This window comes from Cibotium barometz, chromosome 38, assembly GCF_041138505.1.
Source record: "Cibotium barometz isolate CiBa-2024 chromosome 38, ASM4113850v1, whole genome shotgun sequence".
Classification (NCBI taxonomy): domain Eukaryota; kingdom Viridiplantae; phylum Streptophyta; class Polypodiopsida; order Cyatheales; family Cibotiaceae; genus Cibotium; species Cibotium barometz.
In genome coordinates this window covers 45,230,412-45,250,120 of record NC_141083.1, presented here as the reverse complement: position 1 = coordinate 45,250,120, position 19,709 = coordinate 45,230,412, and the positions used below count along the sequence as shown (strand labels likewise).

Sequence of the window (19,709 nt, the reverse complement as noted above, 5' to 3'; positions counted from 1 at the left end):
TGCAATGAATGAGGAGATGGCAGCATTGGATACAAATGCAACATGGGAGTTAGTGCCTTTGTCTAAGGAAAAGAAGGCAATTGGATGTAAGTGGGTGTATAACGTCAAGCATAACGCTGATGGTTCAGTGAGCAGGTATAAGGCAAGATTGGTGGCCAAAGGATATGCGCAGACTTATGGCATTGACTATGAAGAGACATTCAACCCAGTTGCAAGAATGGCAACCATGAGAGCTATCATTGCTATGGGTGCAGCAAAGGGTTGGTCTTCACATTAGATGGATGTAAAGAATGCCTTCTTGCATGGTGATTTGCAAGAAGAAGTTTACATGATGCAACCACTAGGTTATGAGAGTGATGCAAACCCAGATTTTGTGTGCAGGTTACGCAAAGCCTTGTATGGCTTGAAGCAGGCACCCAGAGCATGGTCAAACAAGATCGGGGAGTATCGTGTTACCATTGGATTTCAGATATCCAATGCAGATTTTCCACTTTATGTGAAAAAGAAAGACAGAGGGATCATGCTATTAGTCATCTATGTGGATGACTTGATTATCACTGGTGATAGTAATGTTGACATACATGATGTCAAGAGGCTTTTGAAGCAAAAGTTTGAGATGAAGGATTTAGCTGAGCTGCAGTATTTCTTGGGCATAGAGGTGGTGAGATCACCTCATGGCATTTTGTCTCCCAGTGTTCTAAGAGGCCGGCCGGCCTCTCTGAGCCCCCGGCGGGCCCCTCCCCTCATCTTTCCTCTTCAATGGACCCCTCACAGCAACACCCCTCCCCGGCCTCTCCACCCCTCCGCCCTCTCTCGCCGCCACCTCCCCCACCTCCCTCTCCTCCTCCCCTAGTCTCGACACCAACTTTACCCACCACAGCACACTCCGCCCCGCCTTCATCATCCGAGCCCCCATCCCCCCCCCCCCCCCCCCCCGCCTTCTGCCTCTCCAGAGCACTCTCGTCGCCCCCTAGCAGCCCCTGACTCGAAGCGGAGGAAGCCGACAGGATTAGTCTGTCGCTTGATCCACCGATTCTCCGAGCCGGTAGAGATGACCACTGCCGCCTCCCCCGATAAGGGCTCTCCCGCCAGAGCCCCCAAGTGGGGCCCCCAGGATCTTGGGACAGTCTGTGGACTACAGTTTCTTCCGGTGTATGCCGGCGAAAGGGACCAACATGTTTGAGGAGACAGTAGCCCTTGTTCGGGTATGTGTGGTTTTCACCACTCTAGGCCCTCTATGTCAGATAATGGCGCGATGATCTTCTCTTTCCCTTCAATGCAGCCCCCGGGACAGAGTGGGATCCTGAGTTAGTGGCAGCAGCCATCCAAGGTCACGCAGTTGATCTCTCCCACCATCTCCACGATCTCCGCATCACCAACATTCTCACCCATTTTTGGCCTTTAGCTAGGATGGAGCTTGGAGGTTCAGCCCATCGAAGCCAAGACAGGGAGATGCTAGTCTCCAGTTTGGACATGCTACTCTTTGTGTTCATGCATATTTCTGCCGCGGTACCTCTTCCCCCCTCTTACAAATACCTCTACTGTGATCGATGGTGTCCAGAGCATGCATATGCACATGCTCGTACAGAGTGGCGTCACATGGAGGACAGGATTAGTGCCCACCTGGCACGCCTTCGCCCCCACACGGATTGTGATTATTCCCCATCTATACCCTCGCCCAAGACTCTTCGGGTGGAGGGCAGTTCTGCTAGTGCCGCATCACACCAAGATTGATATGCGGATTGTTTCATGGAACATTCAAGGTTTAGGGGGGCCTCAGTGCTTAAATAGACAAGGCGTCATACGAGGCGAGCTTCAAAGGGCCATTGTGGGGGGACCCATAGACATTCTTTTCCTCCAGGATCATCATCTCTCAGAGGGTGCACCCGCAGATGTGTGAAGATTCTTCCAAGCAGGAGTTATACTTTTTGGTCCCCATCCTTCGGCCCATTAGGGACACAGGGAGGGGTGTGTATTTCTGTCAGTGAGCAGTTGCTACCGGCAGTGACTGGCTCAGGAATCATTGTCCCGGGGCGGGCACAGTGGATTACCATTACTATTGGAGAGGATAGCGTTGGCTTCCTCAACATTTATGCTCCGAACGCTGCTGCAGGTAGAGCCCTCTTCTGGAACACAGTATGGCAAGCCCTCCCTCGTGACTTTTGGTGCTTGGGCGGTGACTTTAACATGATTGAGGTTGCAGAGGACAGACTTGGAGGTGGCACAGCCACAATTTCAGGAGAAGAGTAATCAACCCGAGAGGAGATGATTCTTGGAGTCAAGGGACAAGACCCTTGGCATCTTCCAAAGTTTGGGCATAGCCCTGGGAGCCTTTGCTTCTTGAGATCAGATAGGAGCAGCATCGCCCCAACCTCTCTAGACTTGACAGGTTTTATGTTGATGAGTGCGCTTGTAGCCGAGGGGGTATGATTGGTATATTGGCACGTACTTCCTTTTCTGATCACGCCCTCGTTATTTTGTCCTTAGAGGACCCCTAGAGGCATGACAGGCATGTGAGCTCGAGGATTACAGACAGCCTCACCCAAGACCCCGAGATATGCAGCAGGATAGAGGAGATATGGGCGGCATTGGATTTTCTGTCAAGCTCTACTGTGTGCACATTGGATGAGGGCTTAGGAGAGATCAACAGTTTCTTGCAGCAGGCAGCCCAGAGCCGATTAGAGAGTTTCCAGGAGCAAGAGAGGAGTTTGAGGAGTCTTGCCTCTTTACAGCGGCTTCCGGAGAGGTCCTCGGATAGCTAGTGGATCGAGAGTCAGCTTGCTGCCGCTCGCACGGAGATTAGATCCATAGAGGAGAGGAGGGTGGAGTACAAGTATCATGTCAAGGCTTCTTTCTGGACTCAAGCAAGGCGACAGAGTCATGGGGGATTTCTTTGAGATAGCCGGCCCCACAAGAGGAGAGACGGTATTCGCAAGTTGCGTGACGAGGAAATTGCTTCTACATGCTGTAAACAGTCAACAGCAACAGCATGGGAAAAGAAACGCAGGTCCCTGTAGATGTTTCCCGCTTTGATACCATGAAAGAATGGGTACTATGCTGAGATACCCACTTAGAAATGCTGCAAGAACTGTACAACACTGTATATGGACAGCAAGCATAAAGGAGAAAAGAAGATCACTTGTTATGTTGACACTAGCTTTCGGTGTATTCTTCTTTTTCTCCGAGCACTCAAATGCCACATGGCCTTACTTGTTGCATTTGAAACACCGGATTCGACGCTCGGGCTCCTCTTTGTTTGTCTTCAGAAGATTGTCTATCTTCTTGCTTTCCGACTCGTTGCTTTCTTTGTTCTTGAACCGACCAAAGTTGCGGCACCATCCATGAGTCCTATCAAAAGGTTTAGATGAAGAAAGATATAGCCAAGTTTGTGGCCGAATGCATTACTTGCCAGAAGATTAAAAGCTATAAGGGGAAAACTCAGGGATTACTTATGCCACTCCCAATTCCCAATGAACCATGGGAGCAGATTTCAATGGACTTTATAACTAGTTTTCCGCTTACTGCTAATCAGAATGACATGATTTGGACAGTAGTTGATAGATTTAGCAAACAGGCTCATTTCATTGCATGTAAAAAGAAACTAACTCCTCATCAAACTGCTCATTTATTTTTTAAGCATATATTTGTGCATCATGGTTTGCCTAAAGTCATTGTGTCAGATAGAGATTCTAAATTTTGTAGCGATTTTTGGAGAACACTGTTTGATAATTTAGACGCAAATTGAGTTTCTCTACTGCTTTTCATCCCGAATCCAATGGCCAGACTGAAGTGACCAATAGCACTATCCTAGACCTTCTTACAACCTATGTTTCATCGCAATCTAGGCAATGGGATAAATATTTATATATTCTCCAATTTGCCTACAATAACACTCCTCACTCTGCTACTAAAAAGGCACCATTTGAGAGTGTATGTACTATGAAAAGACCCTTCCCACTCCGATGACTCGTCTTTCCCGCACTATAGAAGCTGCTGATGAATTTACTAGAGACTTTAGTTCTATTCATGATCAAGTTAAAAAGGCTATTAGAAAAGCTCAGGAAAAGTATGTAAAGCAGGCCAATAAGAAAAGGAAACCCATGACTTTTGACAAAGGAGACCATGTACTTTTGAGGATAGAAAAGAGGAGGCTTAAGAGTGTAGAAAAGAATCCTGTTATCAAACTAGCATCTAGATTCTACGGTCCTTTCAAGATAGTAGACAAATCAATGACCTGGCTTAAAGACTAGATCTTCCATCCCATTGGAGGATTCATAACTCCTTTCATATTAGTCTATTGAGACCCTTTAAAGAACCAATCCCTACTCATCCTCTTTATGAAGAACCTCCAGAACTAGTTGATGGTGAAGAGCAATTAGTACCTGATGCAATTATTGACCATGAGCAGACTACTACAAGAACTAGCAATGTTTATAACAGATATCTTTTGACCTTTAAGAACCATCCGAGAGAAGATGCTCGTTGGATGCCCGAACGGTTTTTCTACACATATCCTGACTTAATCCACTCCTATCAAACACGCAACTAAGGTCAGTTGCTAACCCGAGTAAGAGGGATGTTACATTATTGGCCCTCTATGGTCTATTGGGGACGCTCGTCCAACGATTGTGCCATGCTTGCAATTAGTATCATGAATGATGTCATATTAAATACTACATTGTAAGTGCGATTGGCATATGCTTTGCAGATCTATGCTATGTATGCTGTGATTGGGTGATGCCATGTGTATGCATGCTAGTGTTGTTGATATTGGTGTTTGATTGCCTCACCTAACATGTTGACTTGTTGAGTATAGGTGATGAGTACGAGGATGCCGAATGAGGCGTCGTACTTGTGCGAGGGTCACCGAACGAGGTGTCGCACAAGCATGAGTGTGGAAGGGTCACCGAACGAGGTGTTACACGCACGAGGGTCACCGAACAAGGTGTCGCGTGGATTTTATCATGTGCATGGGCGTTTACATCGCCTCAACATTTATGAGTTATACTTCATTATTTTTGGTTGGCCGCATGCCATTTATTTGTACTCGAATATTTATGCACCTCGATGTGCACGGGTGTATTGCGTGTGAGCTAGAGCTTCACTATTATTTTTAGTACACACTAGATGTGTGTGAACATCCTCTAGAAGGATTGATTATTTTTGTAAAAGAGCCCTATTTTTGGCAAAAGCTTCACGATTGGCTCAAGGGCTATTTTAGTAATACATGATTAAATACTCATGTCGTGCAAGGAGCCAGCACGCATGAGGGGGAGATTTAACCCAATCCTTCTTTGATGGTGATGTTTACTTGTACACAGTTTTCAAGTCTATGGTTTATCTTCCATGTTTAATTCCATATCTATGTTTAATACGTTTGAATCTCTTATTTGTTTGGAGTTGAATATATATTCTTGATTATTGTGTGCAATTTTGGTACTTTGATTCTCTTTTGTGTGGCAAGATCCTGATAAGGATGAACAACGACACATGGAGTGTCATGGCCCTGTGAAAATGGAGCAGGACAAGTGTGGGCATGGTGGTTGCAGGGTCAGAATATTTTATGATTCACATGGGGGGTGCCCGGACAGTGTTCAAAGATGTGTGGACAACCCTAGGTGTGAAGGGGGAACATTAAAACATTAACTTTTAATGTTTATAAAAGTTGCCCCAAACCGGCCTCTGATAGAAAACCAGAGTGCGGTAAGAGCTAACACCCGTCCACTTGTAGTCTAGATGATAAACAAAACACAGATTGAGGCTAGAGTGCCCAAATCTGAAAACACAACGACACCTGTTGGCCCCAAAGCTTGGCGCCCCTTGCGGTATTTCTTTATTCAATTAAAATAATATGTATGGCTGAGTACAACATAAAAACCAGCCAAGAGTTTACACCTGTAGTCCAATCTGACTGCCCACAAATCCTTCTCAGCACAGAGGATCTATGCACACAGATCTGTGTCTTCAAACAACACACTGTGCCTCCCTCTGATCAGCCAAGTTCACAAAGCAGGCCAGCCATGGGCATACATCTGGCATAACTCATAAGCATGATACATCTTCTCAGCTCAACATACATGTGCTGTTCAATCCCTGTCTTAATCTCTTGTCAATCTGCTATACTCCTCCTCTCACAAGGAGCCAGATAACACATACCTGTAGCAGACATCAAGCAATAGAAAGAGAGATGGATGAACAGAGTCAAGGCTTACCAAGTTCAGCTCGTGAAACAACTCTGGAGGAAGCAACAGCACCAATCTGTGCCTGCAGGCACTTGAACCCACAATCCTGCTTCACACATGTGCTTGCACTTGCCTGTATCTTCCTCCTGATGCTCACTCCTATGCTGTCCTTGAAAGTACAGATCTGAAAATCAGCACTGTACTTGATTGTACCGCCTCGGGATGCGTGCCAGGCGTTGTACTTGCAAAAACAGCCTGCTGTCCACTTCTGTACCAGCCTGAATCAGCATGCACAGGTCTGTCCAGCACCTGTAATCACTTCTGCAGCAGCTGTACCTTCTGTACCTGACTGCCCGTACACTGTACGGCAGTCGTACAGGGGTGTACTTGCTGAAAAACCAACTGTGCAGCCTGCACAGGCCTTCTGCGCAGCCCAACAGTAGCTGTCCTGTGCGCCGCCTGCAGTAGAGGAGAAAGAGAGAGAGAGAGAGAGAGAGTCTAGCACTGGCCGTACAGTGCTGTACGGCTGGTTTGCCTCAGAAAAACAGCAGCACACTTCTCTTCAGCAGTCGCCTCCCCTTCCTGTGCTTTTCCACGCTTGGATACATGCGCATGAAGGAAGCCTAGGTGTGAAGGGGGAACATTAAAACATTAACTTTTAATGTTTATAAAAGTTGCCCCTAGGCCTTAGTGGCCCTAGGGAACTTATTCAAGTTGGGCCCTAGGGATTATTATTATTTTTGGGGGAGGAGCCACTTTTGGAGAGTTTCTCTCTCTTCTCTCTCTATCTCTCTCCCCTTTTGGGAGTCGTGGAGCAAAAGCATGTGCTCATGCGTGGAAAAGCACAGAGGGAGGAAGGCGCCTGCAGAAGACTGTGTTTTTTGTGGCTGTTTTCTGGGAGCTGTGTGCTGGAGCAGGCCGTACAGGTCCGTACGACAGCAAGTACTGCTGTGGACAGAGGCGGCGCTGAGCTGTGGACAGATACAGGCTGCAACAGGCGGCTGCAGCTGCTGAACACAGGCTGAACAGGTTGTACGACTGAAAGTACAGTCCTGTACCTTCTGCAGGTACACTGTACGGCCAGTTTTGGGGTAAGTGCAAGAGCTGGACAGTACTGTAGCAGTCGGCGCAGGCAACCAGCAGCAAATCAGCAGGCGGCTACTTCTGAATTCTCTGTAGAAACAGCCCGTACCGTCAAGTACAGGCAAGTACAGGCAAGTACAGGCAGGTACAATCAAGTACAGTGCTGATTTTCAGATCTGTGCTTTACAAGGACAGCATAGGAGTGAGCATCAGGAGGAAGATACAGGCAAGTGCAAGCACATGTGTGAAGCAGGATTGTGGGTTCAAGTGCCTGCAGGCACAGATTGGTGCTGTTGCCTCCTCCAGAGTTGTTTCACGAGCTGAACTTGGTAAGCCTTGACTCTGTTCATCCATCTCTCTTTCTATTGCTTGATGTCTGCTACAGGTATGTGTTATCTGGCTCCTTGTGAGAGGAGGAGTATAGCAGATTGACAAGAGATTAAGACAGGGATTGAACAGCACATGTATGTTGAGCTGAGAAGATGTATCATGCTTATGAGTTATGCCAGATGTATGCCCATGGCTGGCCTGCTTTGTGAACTTGGCTGATCAGAGGGAGGCACAGTGTGTTGTTTGAAGACACAGATCTGTGTGCATAGATCCTCTGTGCTGAGAAGGATTTGTGGGCAGTCAGATTGGACTACAGGTGTAAACTCTTGGCTGGTTTTTATGTTGTACTCAGCCATACATATTATTTTAATTGAATAAAGAAATACCGCAAGGGGCGCCAAGCTTTGGGGCCAACAGGTGTCGTTGTGTTTTCAGATTTGGGCACTCTAGCCTCAATCTGTGTTTTGTTTATCATCTAGACTACAAGTGGACGGGTGTTAGCTCTTACCGCACTCTGGTTTTCTATCAGAGGCCGGTTTCAAGGTTCCGTTGCCGGGATTCACATGGGGGGTGCCCGGACAGTGTTCAAAGATGTGTGGACAACCCTAGGTGTGAAGGGGGAACATTAAAACATTAACTTTTAATGTTTATAAAAGTTGCCCCTAGGCCTTAGTGGCCCTAGGGAACTTATTAAGTTGGGGCCCTAGGGATTAACTTGGGAAGGAGGTTTTCTCTCTCTTCACTCTCTCTCCTCCCTTTTTTGGGGAGTCGTGTAGCAAAAGGAGAGGCTTCCTTCATGCGCATGTATCCAAGCGTGGAAAAGCACAGGAAGGGGAGGCGACTGCTGAAGAGAAGTGTGCTGCTGTTTTTCTGAGGCAAACCAGCCGTACAGCACTGTACGGCCAGTGCTAGACTCTCTCTCTCTCTCTCTCTCTTTCTCCTCTACTGCAGGCGGCGCACAGGACAGCTACTGTTGGGCTGCGCAGAAGGCCTGTGCAGGCTGCACAGTTGGTTTTTCAGCAAGTACACCCCTGTACGACTGCCGTACAGTGTACGGGCAGTCAGGTACAGAAGGTACAGCTGCTGCAGAAGTGATTACAGGTGCTGGACAGACCTGTGCATGCTGATTCAGGCTGGTACAGAAGTGGACAGCAGGCTGTTTTTGCAAGTACAACGCCTGGCACGCATCCCGAGGCGGTACAATCAAGTACAGTGCTGATTTTCAGATCTGTACTTTCAAGGACAGCATAGGAGTGAGCATCAGGAGGAAGATACAGGCAAGTGCAAGCACATGTGTGAAGCAGGATTGTGGGTTCAAGTGCCTGCAGGCACAGATTGGTGCTGTTGCTTCCTCCAGAGTTGTTTCACGAGCTGAACTTGGTAAGCCTTGACTCTGTTCATCCATCTCTCTTTCTATTGCTTGATGTCTGCTACAGGTATGTGTTATCTGGCTCCTTGTGAGAGGAGGAGTATAGCAGATTGACAAGAGATTAAGACAGGGATTGAACAGCACATGTATGTTGAGCTGAGAAGATGTATCATGCTTATGAGTTATGCCAGATGTATGCCCATGGCTGGCCTGCTTTGTGAACTTGGCTGATCAGAGGGAGGCACAGTGTGTTGTTTGAAGACACAGATCTGTGTGCATAGATCCTCTGTGCTGAGAAGGATTTGTGGGCAGTCAGATTGGACTACAGGTGTAAACTCTTGGCTGGTTTTTATGTTGTACTCAGCCATACATATTATTTTAATTGAATAAAGAAATACCGCAAGGGGCGCCAAGCTTTGGGGCCAACAGGTGTCGTTGTGTTTTCAGATTTGGGCACTCTAGCCTCAATCTGTGTTTTGTTTATCATCTAGACTACAAGTGGACGGGTGTTAGCTCTTACCGCACTCTGGTTTTCTATCAGAGGCCGGTTTCAAGGTTCCGTCCCCGGGACCAATCATCAACTTTCTGAAGGGGGTGAGCTCGTGGTTGTTTTGGAGAAAGCCATCGCTGAAAATTCAGCAACCATGTCTGATACAGAGGAAGAGTACTTCTATCAAGAAGAAGAAGAGCAAGAGACTTCTCCTGAAAGAGATGTATCTGAGGATATTTTTGCAGGAGAACAGGCTGCAGATGTTGAGCCTTATGAGGATGTAACACAGCCAGAAGATGTGCATAGTAAAGAGGATGATGATGCTCGGTTCAAAGATCGCTTGGCTGGTGTTATGGATACTTTTATGCAGCTCACACAGAGCGAGAGATTTGCTGAATTTATGAGATCTCGCTCAGAGCCCCGCACAGAGCCCCAGAAAAAGAAGAAGAAGGTTCGTTCGAAGAATCTTTCTCATGGTCATAGTGGTACCACTCCACAGGATCCATCTCCTGCACAGTTTCCGAACATGCAGCATGCTTTTGGTGCTAACCCACAGAGTTCCTTCTATGGACAGCCACCTATTCCTCAGCATAACATGCATCCAGGGTACTTTGGTGGTGGCTCAGTGTTTCAATCCATGACTGGGGGTTATCCTCAGGGAGGCATGGGTATGTATGGGCCTTTTGGAGCCAATTTTCAGCCTGGCATGCAAGGGAATATGTATGGTGGTATGCAGTCCGGTATGCAAGGAAATGTGTTTGGAAGCATGCAACCTGGAATGCAAGGCAATATGTTTGGTGGCATGCAGCCAGGTATGCAGCATGGAATGTATGGAAACATGGCTGGGATGTATGGTATGCCTGGTGTTGGAATGGGAAATGTTGACCCAATGATGGGTATGAATGTTGGGGGCAGCAATCTCACGAAACCACTTCCATATGATAATCTAACGCCTATGGGAAAGGCAAAGGATTACAAGGAAGGGGGAGCTGCAGTGAAGTTTGACACTTTCAGTGGGGCCAAGGATAAATTGAAGGCACTTACCTTTTTACAGCAGTTTGATGCTGCTTTTTCTGGTGGGAATTACACAGAGTCCTCGAAGGTGAGGAAAGCTGCCACTTTTCTCAAGGGCAATGCTTTGCAGTGGTGGTCTACTCTTCTTTTGCAGGGCATAGCACCCACCACATGGGTCCAATTCAAACAGGTTTTCTCTTCCGTATGGCTCATATCTACATTTGAGGTGGATGTTATGACAGCATGGCACAAGCTGGATGCTTCAAAGTGTGATAGTTTGGAAGACTATAACAAGAAGTTTTGGGAAGCTCTACTCCCAGTGACTTCTTATCGTGCCGTGCCATTATCTGAGCAGGTAGAGAAGTATTGTTGTGGGCTGCCCAAGGAGGTACGCGATTACTGTATAAAGACAAGAGTAACGAACATGTCACAGATGATTGAAAATGCTATGACAGCCAATGCGTTACTCACAGGTGGTTCATCTGGATTTAAAGGCAGTAAGAAATTGGGCAAGAAAGCTGAAAAATTTGGGCATGCTTCTCGTGATGCTAAAGGGTCTACAGAGACAAAGTATAAGAAGTTGCCAATGCCCAAAAGGACTTCTGAGGAAAGACAGGCTTTGAGAGATGCTCAAAAGTGTTTTTACTGTACTGAAGAGGGGCATATGTCATTCAATTGTCCCAAGAGAACGTCCAAGAAGGACCCTGACAATAAAGGAGAGCCCAAGCCAAAGAAACCAAAGCCTTCTGCAGGCTTAGTTCCTGATCTTGTGGGGGAGCAGCTAGGTGGTGAAGCTACAGAGTTGTGCAGGGCATGGGGCAAAGTGAGAGATCAGAATGCTTTGATATTCTTTGACACAGGTGCTAGAGCCAACTTCATTTCACCAGATTTGGCTGGCCGATTGGGGATTCGCGCAGAGGAGATGGGGCCGTTACATGAGGCAAATATGGCTTGTCCAGGGTATGCAGAACCTGTTACTCCTATCATTGGGAAGCTTCGGCTTCATTTGCAGGGTTATGTGGACAGCGAGGAGTTCTTCATCATGCCTTTGGATGGCTGTGATGTTTTGTTGGGGATGCCATGGTGCCACAGGGTACATGCGGTGGTGGATACTTACAATAGGAAAATTACTCTGACTCATAGAGGGAAAGAGCATGTATTGGATGTAAAACTCAAAGGGGAATCTGTTCCTATTGTATCCGCTTCGGCGATTTCATCAGTAATGAAAAAGCTTCTTTCCGCGTACTTGATTTATGTAAAGGATGCACAGGATGATGAGTCTAAGTCTAATTTGTCAATGTTAGATAAAGACAGGGCTGATTTCTTAAGTGAGTTTCAAGACTGTTTTTCCGAGTCATTGCCAGGAGAATTACCTCCTGAGAGGCCAGAAGATCATGCCATAGATCTGATTCCTGGTAGTACTCCACCGAATAGACCGCCGTATCGTGTTAGTGCAGCCCAACAGGAAGAGATTATGAGTCAGGTACAGGAGCTATTGAATAAGGGGTTGATACAGCCTAGCTCATCACCCTTTTGCTCACCTGTGCTCTTAGTGCAGAAGAAGGATGGTTCTTGGCGCATGTGTATTGATTACAGGGCGCTGAATAAGAATACCATCAAGAATCGATTCCCCATACCAAGGATCGATGACATCTTGGACCGCTTACAGGGCTCCACAGTTTTTAGTCGTATTGACTTGAAAAGCGGGTATCATCAGATACGCATTAGACCCGAGGATGTGCATAAGACAGCATTCCGAACCACATTTGGGTTGTATGAGTTCTTGGTTATGCCCTTTGGTTTGACGAATGCGCCTGCCACATTTAACCGAATGATGGACAGGATTTTCCGACCTCATAGAGAGTTTGTGGGCACATTCTTTGATGATATGATTGTGCATTCACAAACTGAGGAAGAGCATAGAAGGCATTTGGCCATTGTGTTTGCAGAACTCAGAAACCATAGGTTGGTGGTTAATGGCAAGAAGAGTGAGTTTTTCTTGCAGGACATACATTTCTTGGGGCATATTGTGTCTGGTCATGGAGTCCGTATGGATCCAGCAAAGGTGGAAGCAATACTTAATTGGCCAGCTTTGAGGACCGTGCATGATGTACGCAGCTTTCTAGGATTGTGTTCCTATTACAGGCGTTACATACGGCACTTTGCTGAAATTGCTTCGCCTCTTCATGCTTTGACGAAGAAAGCAACTCCGTTTAGATGGGCTGATCGGGAAATTACAGCATTCAAAAAGCTCAAAGAAAAGCTTACTTCGGACCCAGTATTGGTGTTACCGGACCTCCGAAAGGCTTTTGTTGTCCAGTGTGATGCATGTGGAAGCAGCATTGGTGCAGTTCTCATGCAAGAGGGACATGTGATAGCCTATGAGAGTAGAGTTTTGCAAGATGCCGAGAAGCATTTACAGGTGTATGAGAAAGAGATGTTGGCTGTAATTCACGCTCTTTCTACATGGAAACACTATTTGCTTGGGGCTGATTTCACTGTGCAGACAGATCATCAGACTTTGCGATATTTCCTCACGCAGACTAAGCTTTCAGAGAAGCATATGCGTTGGGCAAACTTTTTGTCAATGTTTCACTTCCAGATTGTGCATGTGGAAGGCAAAAAGAATGTAGTGGCAGATGCTTTGTCACGCAAGCCACAGGTCTCTGCAGTTTCACTTGCTTATCACCATGAGCTTGATGAAATGAAAGAGCAGTATGCCCATGACGAGGATTTTGAAAGGTTGTATGATCAGATGTCTGAGGGTCAGCGGCATGAGCATTACACTCTTAGAGATGGGTTTTTATTGATGCATGGCAGACTGTGTGTTACCAGGCCATTGCGACTCAAGGTTATGATTGAAAGTCATGCTCCACCGTATGCAGGTCATAGAGGTATTGACGCCACGGTCAAAGCAGTGGAGACTTTCTTTTATTGGCCAACCTTGAGGAGAGATGTTGACGCCTTTGTGAGGCAATGCATCGTATGTCAGAAGGTAAAGTTTGACCGTCAGAAGACACCAGGGTTATTACAGCCTTTACCTATTCCGGATAGACCTTGGGAGAGCATTGCCATGGATTTTGTATTTGATCTTCCACGGACACAAACGGGAAATGATGGTATCTGGACAATCATATGCAGGTTCAGTAAGCAGGCTCATTTCATTCCCGTGAGGAAGACAATTAAAGTGGATCATATGGTGAAGTTGTTCATGGCGAACATCTTCAAGTATCATGGCTTGCCTACGTCTATCATTAGTGACCGTGATCCACGGATGACGAGTTTGTTTTGGAGAGGGTTGTTTGACAACATGGGTACAACTCTCAAGTTTTCATCGTCATTTCATCCACAGACAGATGGTCAGTCAGAAGAGGCTAACTCTACAGTGTTGGATCTTCTAAAGTGTTATGTGTCAGAGCACAAGCAACAATGGGAAAAGTATCTTCCTTTGGTGGAGTTTGCATATAACAACACTGTACATAGCTCGACAGGCAAGGCGCCTTTTGAGATTGTAGAAGGAGGGAAGAAGATACCACCCATTTTGCATACAAAGGATAAGATTTTTGAAGCTGATCAGTATGTGGAGAGCTTGGATGAAGCTTATCGGAGAGTTAAGTTGGCCCTCCAGAAAACTCAGCAGAAGCAAAAGAAAGCCGCAGACCGTCACAGACGTGATTTACAGTTTGCATTGGGTGATTGGGTTCTTTTGCGTTTTGAAAAGGCTAGACTCAAGAAGATGAAGGGTAAAGAGCGCTTATTCCCTAAGTTGAGTATGCGATATTATGGGCCTTTTCAGGTATTGGAAAAGATTGGTGAGGTAACCTATCGTTTGAAGTTACCAGATCACTGGCGGATTCACAATGCTTTTCACGTGAGTCTTCTTAGACCTTTCCGTGGGGATGTGCCTGAGGATGTATCAGATGAGGCTCAGCCGGAAGTTGAGGAACTTGATGAGGTTCTGATTCCAGAGCAGATACTGGCACATAAAGAAAGGAAGGTACGAGGTAAAGTTTCCCGTCGCTATCTTGTGAAGTTCAAGAACTATTCACCGATGGATGCGAAGTGGATGGAGGAAGGTGACTTAACAGATTCACCTCAGGTTTTGCAGCTTTATCTCGATGCCTTTGAGTTAGAGCCGACTCTTATTGTGGCTCATTCAGGTTCAGCAGAGCATGGGTCTGGAGCATTACCTGATGCTCAAGAGGGGGGTAGCACCTCCACTCCCTTGATACAGACAGGCTCAGATGACATCTAGAGGTCGCTTGGTGCAGATTTTATCTCATCCGAAGGTACTGAGGCTGACAGTACATCTGTTTATGGGACTTCTATGATATATGTGTACTAGTCACATGGAGATTTTTGTGGATATGTATGGTTCACAGTGGTATACAACTTGGACTATTACTATGCCATTGCTTTGCAGTGAATGATGATACATGTGTGTGGCTCAGAGAGATTGGGACGCTGATCTTGCCATATTGTATATTTCACTTTGGATATTTTGATGCATCACCAGAATGCAATCGAGGACGCTTGCCATCTTTCAAGAGGGGGGTATGTCATGGCCCTGTGAAAATGGAGCAGGACAAGTGTGGGCATGGTGGTTGCAGGGTCAGAATATTTTATGATTCACATGGGGGGTGCCCGGACAGTGTTCAAAGATGTGTGGACAACCCTAGGTGTGAAGGGGGAACATTAAAACATTAACTTTTAATGTTTATAAAAGTTGCCCCTAGGCCTTAGTGGCCCTAGGGAACTTATTAAGTTGGGGCCCTAGGGATTAACTTGGGAAGGAGGTTTTCTCTCTCTTCACTCTCTCTCCTCCCTTTTTTGGGGAGTCGTGTAGCAAAAGGAGAGGCTTCCTTCATGCGCATGTATCCAAGCGTGGAAAAGCACAGGAAGGGGAGGCGACTGCTGAAGAGAAGTGTGCTGCTGTTTTTCTGAGGCAAACCAGCCGTACAGCACTGTACGGCCAGTGCTAGACTCTCTCTCTCTCTCTCTCTCTTTCTCCTCTACTGCAGGCGGCGCACAGGACAGCTACTGTTGGGCTGCGCAGAAGGCCTGTGCAGGCTGCACAGTTGGTTTTTCAGCAAGTACACCCCTGTACGACTGCCGTACAGTGTACGGGCAGTCAGGTACAGAAGGTACAGCTGCTGCAGAAGTGATTACAGGTTCTGGACAGACCTGTGCATGCTGATTCAGGCTGGTACAGAAGTGGACAGCAGGCTGTTTTTGCAAGTACAACGCCTGGCACGCATCCCGAGGCGGTACAATCAAGTACAGTGCTGATTTTCAGATCTGTACTTTCAAGGACAGCATAGGAGTGAGCATCAGGAGGAAGATACAGGCAAGTGCAAGCACATGTGTGAAGCAGGATTGTGGGTTCAAGTGCCTGCAGGCACAGATTGGTGCTGTTGCTTCCTCCAGAGTTGTTTCACGAGCTGAACTTGGTAAGCCTTGACTCTGTTCATCCATCTCTCTTTCTATTGCTTGATGTCTGCTACAGGTATGTGTTATCTGGCTCCTTGTGAGAGGAGGAGTATAGCAGATTGACAAGAGATTAAGACAGGGATTGAACAGCACATGTATGTTGAGCTGAGAAGATGTATCATGCTTATGAGTTATGCCAGATGTATGCCCATGGCTGGCCTGCTTTGTGAACTTGGCTGATCAGAGGGAGGCACAGTGTGTTGTTTGAAGACACAGATCTGTGTGCATAGATCCTCTGTGCTGAGAAGGATTTGTGGGCAGTCAGATTGGACTACAGGTGTAAACTCTTGGCTGGTTTTTATGTTGTACTCAGCCATACATATTATTTTAATTGAATAAAGAAATACCGCAAGGGGCGCCAAGCTTTGGGGCCAACAGGTGTCGTTGTGTTTTCAGATTTGGGCACTCTAGCCTCAATCTGTGTTTTGTTTATCATCTAGACTACAAGTGGACAGGTGTTAGCTCTTACCGCACTCTGGTTTTCTATCAGAGGCCGGTTTCATGGAGCACGAGCGATACCTTGCAGCTCTCAACGCAAGGACGGTAACTAGCCACTTCTTCGACTCACCTTCACAAAAGGGTGAATTTTAGTAAGTATAACAATAAACCATGGCTCTAACACCACAATCCATTAAAGCAAGAGGTGACATGACCTCATGGTGGCTCTTTCCAAGCCTTAGGTGTCAAAGTCTCTCACTTAACCCACTTGGAGAGAACAGTAAGTCCATATAGGTCATCCTAACATAGGTACATTTAGTAGCAATAGATGGCACGCTAGCCTTAAGCCAACCTAAGGTTTTGGCTGTGTGGCCAACCCATAGGCCTATCAATGGTAGCCATAAACGCCATAGCAGGAGAGAACAGTAAGTCCATATAGGTCATCCTAGCATAGGTACATTTAGTAGCAATAGATGGCAGGCTAGCCTTAAGCCAGCCTAAGGTTTTGGCTGTGTGGCCAACCCATAGGCCTATCAATACTAGCCATAAACGCCATAGCAGCCCTGTCAGCCAGCCATAGAAGCCCACCAGCCACACATGTGAAGAAAGCATGGCGCTTAATGCTATATTTCAACAGTCGTGGACAATTGAAAACAGGCCAACAGCCCCTTCTAGAAACAATCCAACATCTGGGTATGCATATATCAGGCGCCTTCAGTCCCATTCTAAAATCATCTCATTGTCACACATCTTTCAGCGGTAAACAAGAGCAGAGATGTGTGTGCTTGAGTCTTTGACTTGTGCATACATGTCTACAGCCGAGCACTTCATTGTGCTTCAGTCCAAAGCATCCCGAAGTCTTTTTCAGCATTCAGCCTTCTTGCATCTCCATAACACATTTGGGTGTGCATAAAGGCCTCCGAACTGGCTTCACAGTTGTCTCCAGTCCGCTTAACAGTTCAGCTGACATTTGGTCTACTTCGTCCTTGTGTTTGGCAATCCTCAATCAACCGTCATCAGTACGTTTTCTGCATTGTAAAGAAGTTCACTTACATGCTCTCTCTACAGCTATATCTCCTACAATAAAGATTAGAGTGGACTGCTTAGTGCTCACTAACATAAAGGTATAAAGAAAGCCTTGTTGTGTGTTGCATGATCAAGCCGGCTGCATGTTACAGTATGGTACTATTATTGAATGAAATCCGAGACATTCTCTAGCATCACCGAGTAGCTCCTCCACAGCCAATGGAAATTGATTCCCTCTATGCAGCCATATGACACATGAGGTTTTCTATGCCAAGTCTTTTGTACACACAGGGTCAGCGCTCACCCTGTTTTTCTTTTGGCAGTTATTTTCTTTTTCATGTTGTTGAATACAGTTTACTCATGGATCATAGATTCATATGCAACATCTTTTGGTCGCGAAGACCCTTCACGGCTTTTGTAGACATTAATGTAATCTTTCTTTCCCATATGGTTCAGCATCGATTACCATGAGAAAGGCAGGCTCTCATCCAAGAGTTTCTAACAACCCAGATGCTTGGTATATAACTAAAATGCACGCACATGAAAAAGCAGAGACAAGATTAGATTTGTGATCAAAAGACGTTTCATGGTCCATCAAGGTTGTTTAGCTGGTTTGGCTGCAAAGGACCTCCTTGACTAGTCAGCTCATTCCACAGATGGCATTTGTTCTATCACCTGCACGTGAGTATCAGCTTTGGAATATGCACCTAGATGGCCAGGAATGTAAAAGGGTCAGCACTTTTCCAAGAAGTGTTCCTCACTCCGCTAAAAAGTGCCCTACCTTTGTCCATTCCTACATGATTGTCCATTCCTACATGATGCTTGGAACTGGTTCTCTCTCTCTCTCTCTCTCTCTCTCTCTCTCTCTCCAAGCCCAACAGGCCAATCCTCCCCACACCCCAACCCAGGTGTCATGAGAATCACATGTGATTCTCCATAATGTCATGGTGTACTATAGAATCTAGAGCCATAATGCCATGGTGTACTCTAGGGCTAGGCCATGTCTACTAGTTCAAATAAATCCAGTCCTGCAAGAAAAATCTTCACAAACTGAATACCCCAATGGGAAAGAAACCTCTTACGTGCTAGCTTTCACGAGACGCCGACGAGGTGGAGGCTGAACATGCTCCGAGGAGGTGGGGCCTGGTCCTGCCGAGGTTAAATCCATGGTAACCCGCTACTGTGCTGCGATCAAGAGAAAATATATATTAGGTAACCCCGGAATGGGGTATTTACTTAATTCTAAGGTTTACATCTTAAAATTTAGGGTTTCAACCTAGCTCTCCAGCGGCTAATCGACTTGCTCCTCCACGGACCCTTGCTACTGCCCTGCCCCCCAGCCTCTACCAAGGTCTTGCTATAGTCGTGTGCTCCCTAACCTTCACACACAGGGAAAAGCATCCTCCTCAGCGGCCAAGTCAAGCCCCCCATCAACACGCCATGGCCTCCTACCCTCTCCTGACCTGAGACAGGCCTTGCAGTGACAAAGAACATTGTCAAAAAGCTCGCTTTGAGAGAGAGATAAATCTCCCCAGCCAGTCCTTGATCGTCAGAAAAGATCTGAGAGAGAAGGAGAGGGAGATATTCAGCATTTGTGGAAGTCCTTGATCGTCAGAAAAGATCTGAGAGAAAGAGAGAGAGAGGGAGATATTCAGCATTTTGTGGGAGAAAGAAAGTTATATTAACGTCTACCCAAGGCTAAGATGACCTATCAGACCAAGGCTAAGATGACAAGGCATCAGGACCAAAGATGCATATACAAAGACCGCCTCTTCTCTAGATTAACTGGTTTTTATATGGGTTTGGGTTTGGGTTTGGGTTGGGGTTGGGGTTGGGGTTTTGGTCTAAAGTCTCAATGAGGGCTTTACCCTTGCACTATCGTGTTCACTTTCTTTCTTTACTGCTGCTCAAACTTTGCCTAATTTTGTAGACTTTTGCTTGAGTAGCATTGGGGTCCTTGGTGCCTTTGAGTTACCTTTGGGTATTGTTTGATTGTTTGAGAATCTCAATCTTCTCAGATTAGTTTCAATTGAGAAAGTATTGCATAATTGCATATAATTGCCTTATCGTGAAACTCTACAGTGGATTGCACCCCACTTTATCATTAGCATGGCTTTGGTTAATTGGTCTCCTAAGTATCCCTCATCGTCTCCATCCATGTACCATTTTTCAGGTAACCTGTCCACATAGACCTATGTTGAGATATCAAGCTTAACTAATGTTGTGGACATTGATGACATGCGTGAGTGATAGCTTCCACACTTATGCCACTGGCTAGGTTGGTGAG

The 19,709-nt window shown here is 46.3% G+C and overlaps 1 protein-coding gene across 2 annotated transcripts in view; it reads right to left on the bottom strand.

The window, feature by feature from the left end:
* Positions 1 to 19,148, bottom strand: part of LOC147616779 (uncharacterized) — a 62,704-nt gene extending 43,556 nt beyond the window's left edge. Inside the window, exons 1-2 of one of the 2 annotated variants that reach the window (XM_086777845.1) lie at positions 18,699 to 19,148; positions 18,505 to 18,604 (exon numbers count right to left, since the gene is read on the bottom strand). In XM_086777845.1, coding sequence (XP_086633971.1) covers positions 18,505 to 18,590 — 86 coding nt within the window. In that variant the 5' untranslated portion in view covers positions 18,591 to 18,604; positions 18,699 to 19,148. Of the gene's footprint in view, positions 1 to 18,504; positions 18,608 to 18,698 lie in introns of both variants that reach the window. The other variant, XM_086777844.1, reaches the window with a different exon arrangement.
* Positions 19,149 to 19,709: the final 561 nt, after the last annotated feature.